The sequence below is a fragment of the Haliaeetus albicilla genome, chromosome 2 (genome assembly GCF_947461875.1).
Source record: "Haliaeetus albicilla chromosome 2, bHalAlb1.1, whole genome shotgun sequence".
Taxonomy (NCBI): domain Eukaryota; kingdom Metazoa; phylum Chordata; class Aves; order Accipitriformes; family Accipitridae; genus Haliaeetus; species Haliaeetus albicilla.
In genome coordinates this window covers 56,721,040-56,733,323 of record NC_091484.1, presented here as the reverse complement: position 1 = coordinate 56,733,323, position 12,284 = coordinate 56,721,040, and the positions used below count along the sequence as shown (strand labels likewise).

The 12,284-nt window shown below is 39.6% G+C and overlaps 1 protein-coding gene across 11 annotated transcripts in view; it reads left to right on the top strand.

Annotated features, from left to right (window-relative positions):
* The window catches only part of ADAM22 (ADAM metallopeptidase domain 22), a 147,825-nt gene that overhangs the window by 102,596 nt on the left and 32,945 nt on the right, over nucleotides 1-12,284 (top strand). For all 11 annotated transcript variants that reach the window (XM_069775592.1, XM_069775637.1, XM_069775630.1 and 8 more), the window contains 9 exons: nucleotides 349-400; nucleotides 2,264-2,363; nucleotides 6,144-6,215; nucleotides 7,381-7,473; nucleotides 9,622-9,702; nucleotides 9,934-9,984; nucleotides 10,270-10,333; nucleotides 10,857-10,962; nucleotides 12,037-12,153. In XM_069775592.1, the coding sequence (XP_069631693.1) occupies nucleotides 349-400; nucleotides 2,264-2,363; nucleotides 6,144-6,215; nucleotides 7,381-7,473; nucleotides 9,622-9,702; nucleotides 9,934-9,984; nucleotides 10,270-10,333; nucleotides 10,857-10,962; nucleotides 12,037-12,153 (736 nt within the window). The remainder of the gene's footprint in view (nucleotides 1-348; nucleotides 401-2,263; nucleotides 2,364-6,143; nucleotides 6,216-7,380; nucleotides 7,474-9,621; nucleotides 9,703-9,933; nucleotides 9,985-10,269; nucleotides 10,334-10,856; nucleotides 10,963-12,036; nucleotides 12,154-12,284) is intronic.

Below are 12,284 nucleotides of genomic sequence, written 5' to 3'. Positions count from 1 at the left end.
AAATATCATGACACAGGAGAAGGCGGGAGAGCTGACTCATGATTTGCAAGTGCCAGAGGCTGACACTGCAGTTTCCCCTAACTTCACTTTAGAGAAGGAAAGAAAAACAGGACACATTTTCAAAGCTCAGGATTGCATAGAATCATGTATAATTATTGAAAGAAAGGTTGTCAGTGTGCACTGATACACTTAAACTAAGGTGTGGAATAAGCCAGCAAATTATTCTTTTCAACTTGTATTTAAATATGAAATGGAACTGACTATAGCATGGTTTTTGTGATAAGAAATGTATTATTTTGGACTCACAAGATTCAAGATGTAATTTTTTCTTCTTCTTGTTGTTGTCAGGTGAGTGTAAGTGTGAGGACACATGGTCTGGATGCATAATGGGAGACACGGGGTAAGGCATTTCACTAGAGGAAAGTCATGCCCTTCATACAGTGACCTAAAGTAAAGCTGTGAAAATGTTTGTCTTTTGTGGTTCAGCAGAATATTTTCTGTGATTCATTTTTAAGAAAGTAAGGTATTAGCTGTACAAGAGACATAGAAAAGACACTTTCGAAGAAATGTGAAAATAAGTGAGTTAATGAGAGGATATGTGAGGACTTTTGGTGACTGCTGGTTTAACTCACAAAGCACAGGGCTCAACAGCCAAGCCAGGTCATTGCAAAGAATCAGAAGCATGCTTAGCTTCTTTTCTCCTGCAAGTTTGCTATTGAGTTGTGGGAACAAACTGAAATTCTGTTATCAAATTTCTTAAGTATGCCTCATTTTCAATGTTTCTTTTGGAATCTTTCATCTATATCTCTAATTTTTTATCCCCCAGTTTGTGTGCTAATGTTAGAAAAACTGCTCCCATTGGAGGTTGAGTATGCTTGTATCCACATGTAATGTCACTGGAGAGATTTTATCTAGTGACTAGTGAATCAGCAAATTTTTGCTGCTAGATAAAATTTAATGCTTTCTAACATGTGGATTCAGACCTTAATTCTTTCTGTTACAGACCTGTCTTTTGTCATGTGTGTGAATTAAACTATAGCCTAGTTTTGGATATAGACAGTGCTCCAAATTTATAAATTAATTTCAAACTGACCTGCAAATTTTCACAATAGCTTTGTGGTCAGAACAATTTTGAACAAAGAAGCATATCAAAGCTCTTTCAAAATGTGAATGTGTGCCTTTTTCACCTTGTCTACCTAAAAGCATACTAAGTAGGATTTTTTCTGATATTTAGTATGTTAAAAAGCCAATCTGAGAAGCATTCTTGATTCTTGTAAAAGTGATTCCTTATCTAATGGTCTTTAAATTCTTTATCTGAATTCCAAGTCTTTCAAATAATTAGGTACACAAAAAAAGCTTGGATTTTCCTAGCTTATTGATGAAGGTTGGTGAATACCACATTCTTTGTAGTCTTTAGACCTAAATCATACACACTGGAGATGGAAAAGGCCAATAATGTTTTGCAAGATATCACTCTGCAATGCAGGATTATTTTGTGTAGCACTTCTGCTAATATTTTTTTATCCAATGATGAGCTGATACAGGAAAGCCCTTGAGATTACAAAATCTGCTTGAAGCATAAGTACTTTCATGACTGAGGACCTAAATACAAATATCACTTAAGTTATCTCGTGAAAAATCCTTTCCCCGTGGAAAGGATCCACGCAAAGATTGTCTGCATCATTTTGTTTTTAGGTGGTGCACTGGGCCTTAGGTTGGCACTCTGTATTCAAATGAAATTTATTCAGTGAGGCACATGAGAGAGGGAAGCTGAAATGTTAGCTGATGTTTGTTAGAAGCATATTTAAAAATAGTATAACTCTTATTATATAAAAATTCTGTGGGCCAGGAGAGCAATTTCATCTAAGAGGGAAATGAACTATGAGCAATCTTTGTCTCCCCCAGTATGTACGGGAAGAAATAAATATATTTCTGAGATCAGGCCTGTTAATGGAACAGGTCATGTTTGTGAGAACTATGCACTGTGTAATAAGATTTGTGGTATTTGGCATGAAATAACTTAGTGAAGTGTTTTAGACCTCTCACTTTCCATGAGCTCTGTGTCATTGTCGAAGGTTCTTTGTCATTTACCAAAATGATTTACAAATTAGAATTACAAGCAGATAGTCACTCTGATTCTGAACAGTGCATTTTGGTACTTTTTCTAAAGCATAACACTGTGTATCTCCTCCTGTTTTGAAAAAAGAAAATACAGTGTAAAAAGCACTGTAGAAAGTAATCCTGCTACCTTATTTCTCTGCAGGTATTATCTTCCAAGCAAGTTCTCCAAGTGTGATATTGAAGAGTATCATGAATTTTTAAACAATGGAGGTGGGGCCTGCCTTTTCAATAAACCAACCAAAGTAAGCATTACCTTATTATTGAGTATTATTTCTATTCTATTTCTAATTTAGATGAAACCAAGAAGAATGAAAATGATAATGTTGGAAAAAATAACACCTGTAATTTTGATATTTCTGGTTCTCTCTAAATTCTAAATTTTCTGGTGACATATGAGTGAAAGTAGCTGATTTTAGTTCATAGTATTGGAATTTGGAAATTATATTTACATAAATTTTTAATAAGTGGTTTCATGTTCAATGGAGTTCCCACAGGCTTTGATCTAGAAGCATCTCTCACACAATTTGTTCGGAATATTGTAAATACAATATGTTGCTGAATTTATTTGCTGAGGTTTCAGGTGTCTTGGTAAACTTTTGCACAGCTTGAATTCTAATTTGTGTTGAACTGATGTCTTTTGGTACAAATGTCTGGAAGCTGAAGTAAGACTGCTTTTATTTCACATCTGTCCCAAGACGAAGATATGACTCCTAGAGCCTCTGCGGGGGGTGTGCTGCTGTGCAGTGTGGCAGCTTTGCAGGCACCAGTGGTTACAAGTGGTTGTGATACTCTCCCTGTTCGGAGAAGACAAGGTTTTTACAGTGATTCTCAGAACAGAGTTTGAAAACTGGGACTAGTTTTTCTAAAGCTGAAAGAGGTAGAGCAGGAGAGAAACCCCCAAGGAGTAGGGGACAGACAGTAGGAGAGCCCGTGGCTGCTGGGTGCCTGTCACTCTCCTCATTCCTCGGGCACCGCCCACATGGTCCCCGTCACCATCACCTGACAGTCTGACATCCCCTGAACTGCATGTGCTGGGGGAGAAACGTGTCTGGTGAGAAGTGCTCGGGTCATCTTAGCCTTGTGTTAGCTCGTTCTAGGCCAGCGCATGTGGCTCTGCACAGCCCTGCCTTGTGCTGGGTAGTCCCCCCAGAGGGGGAAGGCTGGTGAATCCCTGCTGGCCCCTGATCCTCAGTGCCACTGTACCTCGCCTCATTTAGCAGGGTGCGTTACCTGCCTAAAGGCTTGGGGGCAGGAAAGCTACAAAAACGTTGGGACCCACTTAAATGACTGACCCATCCCCTCCAAATTTGCCTCTGAAGTTTGAAATCAGAGGTCTTGCTGTATGAGTCCTGGAAATCGGGAGAAGGGGGAATGTCTCTTGAGATAGTATTTGCCTTTTCTTTGCTTCTCTTGTTTCAGTTTTGGTCTGCTAAACAGGTATATTCACATAAAGGATGCAAAGAGTATGAAATGATTAACTGAGACATTTAAGGGAGATAAATACAAAGCAAGGCTAAAGAAACTCCAGCCAAGATGCAAGCGCTTCTACAATGGAGGATTTGCAGCAGGGTTTCAGTATATTCCTGCTCCGTTTACTGAAGCATGTGTTAAAATGTAAAGTAATCAGGATAATGATCTTGACTCTTTTCTCTGTATAATGAATGTTATCATCTATTTAATGGCTGTCTTTCAACAAGCAAAAGAAAGAGGCTAAGGCAGAAAGACAGTCCAACGTGCAAAAAAGATGTGATAGCTAAGGTGGTCACAGATGTAAAAGACAAAGTCAGTTCTGGAGTGATGCATGTTCCTCCTGGGGCGGCTGAGAAAAAGTGCATCTTCTGACAACCACAGAATTTCTGTAAATGTTAGAGAGGGGAAGAGAAGGCATCAAATCTGGATAAGCTGAGTCTGCTTATCTCTCAAACGTCTCCTTTTCATGGAAGAATATATTATTTAAAGTGGAGAGAAAGCACTGTAATTTGTTAATAAGATCTAAGATTTCTCATTCTTTAAAGTGCACCTGCATTTTAGAAGTTTGCTTTTTCCCATCTCATTAAAGGTGGAGAGAAATACTGGTGGTTTTATTTCTTTGTTGAGTGAATTGTTTACGTAGTGTAATGTTTCTTACTTGGGTTTGTTTAAGTGATTATGTTCATTTACACATCTGTCTCTTGGAGAAAACCAATTACTCTCATCTCAGTTTAGATTGGCAGCATTTACAATTTTCTCTAATGGCATGTGGAAATGTGAAAGTTAGATGTGGAAGCCAGGGTCATTCAGATTCTTTTATGTATTGTTGTTTGGGTTTGTTTAAAGTTACTGTCAATGGATGTCTGTCTAATTCACAAGGCTGTCAAAGACATGTGTTTCCTAGCCAGGGTGGTGAAACACAAACTTTTGCTTTTCAAGAAATGAGATAAAAGAAAACTGATGTGACAAGGTACGGTGTTCGACAGTGCTCCACTGTAAAATCAGCTGTGATCCCGAAAATTACATCAATGACTGCTGGAGCAGATTGAGCGTATGCACTTTTCAAATGAGTGGATGAATTACATGACTTTTGGGGAAAAGTTATCCAATTTGCTTTTCCTTGCATTTCATATTTAGCTGTCCCTAAGTACTGCAGCGAATTGGCCCAATGTTTTAAGGCAGGACCCTCTGTTACTGCCATCTACTTGTCTGTATTGTGCAGCACACCTAGAAATACTGAAGAAATTAAGATGTCTGGAAAAATACATAGGAAACAAGCAGTTTTAACAACTCTTTAATAATTTTAAAAGATGATTGCTTGCTTACATTTAATGTTAAATTCTACATATGCATTTCATGCTGCAGCCAAATTTCCATTTCAAGAGGGGGATCTAATAATAGCACATCAGCCTCTGCCACAAGCCTCAGGCTGGTTTGTGGCACAGTGAAGTATGAGGTGAGGCTTCATCCTGTGGGCTAGTGTCAGAAAGGCAGCAGCTGGAGAGAAACGCACTCTACACCACGAGCAGTGTACTTGTGCAGGTGGCTCATAATCAGGGTGGTTTCTGGAACGATCCTAGTTTGATTGGACAACTTGGAGGACAATCTGCAAAATTTTAGTCTTGGTGACACACTTATATGCTTTCTCATTTATGTAATAAAAGCTACTATTATGTTTTCTTATGCCCAAAGGAAAAAAAAACCCATTTTATTTTCTTTTTGAAGAATTACCTTTAGAAATTTTAGGAAAATAGAAACAATGAAACTGGTAAGAACGGAGTATAAGTGTCCATTAGAAGAGAACATAGCACGGATCTTATGTAAAATATGGTGAATGAATCTTGCCTCTGGGAAAGGAAAGTACTACTTACAAATATACAGATTTAGACATTTTAAGTTACAGTTTAGTGGGGAAGCTGAAGGGAATAGGAGAAAACCTCACCAGCTATACTTTCTCATTTGCCTGTGACACATGCTTATGGAAAACTGCTGAAAGTTCCCAACTGCGGTAGAGGAAAAGGGAAGTAGAAAGCATCTGACTACAACAAAAACTCACAAAGAAACCCAGCCTCTTGCCTTTCCCTGCATTGCTGAGCCACATACTGCCAAAGGACAATTTTTTATGGCTATTCATTCTGAAGTTATAATGCAGGCTTCAACCTGGGACACAGCCCTTATCACTTGAATTCCAGAACAACAGCAATTGCAACCCCTGTGGTGATAATGAAAATGTCGTATTGTTTTAAATTTCTTCCTTTATTGTCACACCTTTTGTTTTTGGTTGTGACTTCTGCTCAAACTGAATCTGCTGTAAAAATGGCACTCATGCACAGAAGATGCCATGTGACTCGGCAGTATTTTAATTCACAGCATTGTTTGTTCTCTGCACATTTGTTTGTGTTGTTTCTAGTCTGCTTCTGCCTGAGTTGTGGGTACTGTATTTCAGTTAGTGCATTTGGAGTGCTAGCTAAAAAACCATGTTGTACAGCGTAAATATTACAATGATTCTGTTAGGAGAGACATGCCCTTTGATTTCTGATTTTGCCCTGTAGCTTCTGGATCCTCCAGAATGTGGCAATGGCTTTGTGGAAGATGGAGAAGAGTGTGACTGTGGGACGATAGCGGTAAGTGCAACGTACTTTAAATTAGCAACTAGGTTCTCCAGGACTTGGGGCTGCCCATCACTGCCATTAACATTAAGTGGAGGAAGACAGGCAATGTTAAGGTCCTGTGCCAAAGGATTCATCATTTCTTATCTTTTCCATCATGTTTAACACAATGTGGGTGCCACCCATCACTGCTGTTGACAATAAGTGGAGGAAGACAGGCAATATTAAGGTCCTGCAGCAAACGATTAATCATTCCTTACCTTTTTTCATCATGTTTAACACAATGTGGGCCAGTTTTTTTATTTTATCACCACATAAATTCTGAAGAGTAACAGTAACAGCTACCCGTGCAGAATTAGACCTTAAAAGATGTTAAATTATTTTCCTAGATGGGAGCATGCCTCGTCAGTGCTAAATGTCAATATTTAATGACTGACACTGTGGAGTTAGTGTCGTGGTTTAACCCCAGCCAGCAACTAAGCACCATGCAGCCGCTCACTCACTCCCCCCCCATTCAGTGGGATGGGGGAGAAAATCAGGAGAAGAAGTAAAACTCCTGGGTTGAGATAAGAACGGTTTAATAGAACAGAAAAGAAGAAACTAATAATGATAATGATAACACTAATAAAATGACAACAGTAGTAATAAAAGGATTGAAATGTACAAATGATGCGCAGGGCAATTGCTCACCACCCGCCGACCGACACCCAGCCAGTCCCCGAGCGGCAATTTCCCCCCGCCACCCTTCCCAGTTCCTAAACTAGATGGGACGTCCCATGGTGTGGAATACACTGTTGGCCAGTTTGGGTCAGGTGCCCTGGCTGGGCATGAGAAGCTGAAAAATCCTTGACTATAGTCTAAACACTACTGAGCAACAACTGAAAACATCAGTGTTATCAACATTCTTCACATACTGAACTCAAAACATAGCACTGTACCAGCTACTAGGAAGACAGTTAACTCTATCCCAGCTGAAACCAGGACAGTTAGAAAAATTATCTCCTATATTGCATAGGAAGCAGCAGCTTCATGCCCCACAGTACATGCCTTTTTCTGCCTCCAGGTGCCTGAAAGCCTGGTTAAAAATCTGTTCAGGTAGCATGCTAAGACAAGAAGTAGTAAGAGAGCTTGGGGCTCATCTGCTTTTCCCATGTATTCTAAGTGTGTGTGTGTTCCTCAGGAGTGTGCCAGCGAAGGAGGAGAGTGCTGCAATACTTGCACCCTGACGGCAGGCTCCCAGTGCAGCAATGGGCTTTGCTGTCGGAAGTGCCGGGTAAGGGCAGTGACCTTCACTGCAGCATCCTGGGGGGAATGCATCCAGGTGGCTACAGGCACCACAGCACATGTCTTTTTCCTTGCAGACCTTGTGATTCTTTTTCTGAAAGCTTGCCTTTTAAGATTGGCTGAAAGCTGGTTTGTCCGGGGCTATTCTGTCTTTTAAGCTTGGCTTCTTGGGGCACAAACTGTGATCAAATGCAGAGCTGTATTAAAGCCGTCTAGTTTCAGACAAGTTTGAATCAGGTTGAAGTTCCATGAGGTTTCATTAGATGTCCTTGTTTAAACATGCACATCCTTACCCATGTGCTGCTGCCAACACTTACATGTTGCTCTGGGTTTGCCCCATGAGACTGAATGGCAAAATAGTACCACAGAGACCCAAGAGAAGGATACAGGAAAAAAACCCAACAGCCTGCAGCTAGCAGAATTGTTCAGAAGTGTTCATCTAAAAGACACCTGACTTCAGTTTTAGTTGGGTCTGCCTGGGTCTCCTTATGTTTGGACTGACTGAAATCCCATTGAGTAAAGGGAATCAAGCCCTGTGTAAACTATAAGGTGTTCTTCCTGATACATCAGTAAATAGTAAGAGGAGGTTTAGCCAGATCTTGGCTGTAAGGGAGCCCAGCTAAATATGACTTCAAATAGTTGTTTATACTCATTTGGTAATAATGATAATTATTATTAATGTTACTAAAACTGTGGTGTGCTATGTGTGATATTTTTATCTTTGTCTGTGGGCATTTGAGGGTTTCATGTCCTTAGGAGGAACATTAGTAATAACTGTGCACCAAATTCTTGACTTTGTGCTCATCCTAATGTTAAAAAAAGAAAAAGCACAGATTATGCTGGAACAGATCACATTTCCCTAAGCATATTCTTTTTTTTAAGGTAATATAAAAAAAATAAGCAGATTGCCAGTGTGGGTGAATTTTGTTGAAGTATCCAAGTCACATAGGCACCATATTAAAGACTCTCAGAAAAAAATTAAGCTTCTGTATACCTACATTATTTTTGCAAAGGAGACAAGGCTTTATCTACATACGGAGTGGTGAGGGTGAGCCAATGAAGAGAAAGGCGGAGTTTTGCAAAACACTTGTCCCTAGGAGGTGTTAATCAGGACGACTCAAAAGACCATGTATAACAGTTCCCAAACTTGGGGTTACCTTCCCCTGTAATACCCTGCCTGAAAGCAGGAGTGAAGGAGGGATTGCAAGCAAAACATGGTGGGTGTACATCCCAGCATCCTGTGTAGTGTCTCTGACAACATTCCTGTCCATCTGCGTTTTTCCAGAGACAGGTGGGGAAAAGATAAGCTGAAGGCTGAGAAAATGGTTACCAGAGTCTAGTTCTTCCACTGACGTGTGCCTGTTCACACCAGCTGTGGAGTTAGCAGTTGTCCAAAAAAAATGTATGTGCATGCAGATCCAGGAAAAAAGTCACAGAGCTGCATAATGAACTGGGTATCACAGCCTTAAACATTTCAGGGAAAATAAGGGGTCTGCACTACCAATTGCCACTAATGGGATGTCTTCCTGCTTTTACAGGTCTTAAGACTTAGCACAGAAGTTTTTAACCAAAATGCCTATGTTAGGTCACTGACAGATTTTTCGTTGTTAAATATCTGGTCACTTAGAAAATGGTGTCAAACCGTACGGAATTCAGTACATTTATTAATAGTTTCTGTTCTACAATGGAGCATTGTAATGACCATAGTGTTTATACCTAGAGCTTTGCAGTGTTATTAACTCCTAGAAAGAAGATAAGGATCACTCTCCCTGTTTTATGAAGAGCAAAATAATCACGAAAAGGCTCAATGACCTGGTCAAGATAATGCTGCAAGCCACTGCAGTATTGGTTTGATAAATTCCAGGGGTCCTGTGTCCCGAGAGAGCACTTATCCTGCTTGTCCCCACACTCAATGCACTCAGGAGGGGGTGCCTCAGAGTGTGGTACCACTTGCACCAGTAAATGGCTGGTGGCTTGACAGGTGCAATGTCTGCACCAGGGAAAGGAAAGTCTTCCCACTTCAGTCAGCACATGAAAGTTTCCCATTTTTTATTTTAGTTAAAACTCTAAGAAAGCATTGCATTTAAGGCAAGATATGGAGAAACCAAGACACTAATTTTCTGTCCTTTTTTTCCAGTTTGAACCTAAAGGAGTTTTGTGCCGAGAAGCAGTGAATGATTGTGATATTGCAGAGAACTGCACAGGAAATTCCAGTCAGGTGATTTTTGTATGTTCTGTCCAAGAGATGAAAAAAACCCACCTGAAGTCTCTCAAATCACTGTGAATGTTACTGTTTTGTGTAGTAAGGTGTAAAAAAATCGTATTAAACCTGCTGATATTGAAAAAAACAGCATGATAACAGAAACAATTTTCCATATACCGTTTGTTGTATGCTTTGCTACCATGCTTGTCAGATCTATACTCCATTAGTTATTTTCTCTTTCTATAGTGTTCTCCCAATATTCATAAAATGGATGGATATTCATGTGATAACAAGCAGGTAATTAGCACTTCAATTTGTTTTACATTCTTTCTGCTTTTATGGATTGTTTTTTATAGATTTTGGTTTAAGATCTTCAGAAGTCACCTGTGACAGTTTTGCTGACATTCCTGTGTTTTGGGTGCTAGTTATATTTTGGAGCTAAGCATTTAAATGAACAGAAAGTAGAATCGCATATTAGTTGCCTCAATAGAAAACATGTGACAAATCTGTATATTAAACAAATACATATTTTGGAAAACCAAGTTATTTGAAACTTTTTCTGTATTTTTTCTTTCTTTCTAGGGTATTTGTTTTGGAGGAAGATGTAAAACCAGGGACCGGCAGTGTAAATATATCTGGGGTGAAAGTGAGTGAATGTTATTGTTTCTAAGTTGTTCATGTGGCTTGAAAGATTACCTTAGCTGAGAAAAATTATGGAAGAGACATATTCAGAACCATTAAAAACAGCTAGGACTGTATGTCCCTCCCCCCTTACCTCCTCATTTTGTCTTTCCATCCTCTTTTCCAGCTCTTTTTCTAGTGTTTGTTAACTTACTGGTGATTATTCTGAAGTCTTAGGTTTAATTTCTTATTAATAACCACCTAGGGAGCCTATACTTGTATTTATTGATTTATTTCAGTGGCTTCTGGACATTTTGGACCAATAAACCCTGGTCAGTCTGAACAAAATCTTAAAAACAGTCCTGTGGTGCCAACATAAAACTTTTCACTGAGAACGCTGTGCAGATTTTCACAGGCCACCTGCAGACCATTGGTACTGCAGTTCACAGATTGGAAGCTCTGCTTGCTTTGATTGTGCATTGCCATTTCACAGGACCTGGCTTTTCAAAGTCTTCATCATATTAGAAGAGATTTGTTTCTGTTTTTAGAAGTGACAGCTGCTGACAGGTACTGCTATGAGAAGCTGAATATTGAAGGGACTGAGAAAGGAAACTGTGGAAGAGACAAGGACTCTTGGATACAGTGCAATAAACAGTAAGTTGATCCATTTTGAAAACAACCGGTATGAGATTTTTGTCCTTGATCTAGTTCTTCAGCTGGCATGAAGAGGCTCACGAAGCCTCTGTACAGAACAGACTTCTCCTGGCCTTCTGCAGACATTAGTGCAGGAAATTCTGGAGGGAGAGGAGTGTTGAGAGGAGATGATCTCTGACAAGAGAGCACCATCTAAGCTGTGGGAGCACTTGGAGCAAAGTGGTCCTAGTACTCTTGGCAAGGCTTAGCAGTGAAGAGGAGAGCAGCCTGTGGTTTCATGTCTCAGTGTGGTGGTCACCTTTTTATGCTGTGCCGTTGCATTGCTAAGTCATGTTCAGTTTTCATTGTATTGTAACCCTCCGTGTCTTTTCCTGCAAGTTGCTGCCTGAAGCATTGTTTCACATTCTGTGTTTATGCAGTTGATAATTTCTGCCTAGCTTTTAACCTTTTGCCAGTCCTCATCAAACTGCACTCTGGTTTTTCAGATGAGTTCTCCATTCTGTCAATGTCATTTGAATTCTAGTCCTACCTACTAATGCCCTTTCCTACCTTTCTGTGCAGATTTGATAACCTTACTTTTGTTCCATTACAAATTTATGAGTAAAAAATACTCAGTAATATGGGAGAGGCCAGACAGTGCACAAGTCTCCACACATGAGTGTAAAGTCCCTTCAACAGTTGAATTAAACTTGGTCTCTAGTTCCCTTACGTATGTGTCATATGAGAATTTGTTTAAAGCCTGTATCTACTGCTTCTCCTCTATGGCCCAGTTAGCATATCTTAACAGGATATTAAATCAATTTGATGAGGTTAGTTCTTGACAGCTCCCTGATTGCTATTACTCAGAGCATTTTTGATAATACATCTTAAAAAAGACTCTTTCCCAGTCTAAGCTCCAAGGAGAGTAATTTGTTTTGGAAACAAGGCATTATTTATGGGAGTTACTGTCAGTGGGAGAAAAGCAGGGAGTAACAAACATGTTACAAAGCAAGTAAAGAAAACCACATTTTTTTGATCATCCATTTTCATTGAATTTTATTTTCAGTGAGTATCTGTTTATTTCTCTCAATGCAGGGATGTGCTTTGTGGATACCTTCTGTGCTCCAATATATCCAGTGTGCCTAGACTTGGAGAACTTGATGGAGAAATCACATCATCAATCTTGCAGTTTGGAAAAGTCTACAATTGCAGGTAATTGGAAATCCTGAAAACAGAACGATCAATATCCATCTTGCATGGAAAAGCAGCTTTCTTAATCCTAAGTGGAGAACAACTGTTTCTGTTAAATTTTTTTTTCCTATTAACACATAACTTGTTCAACC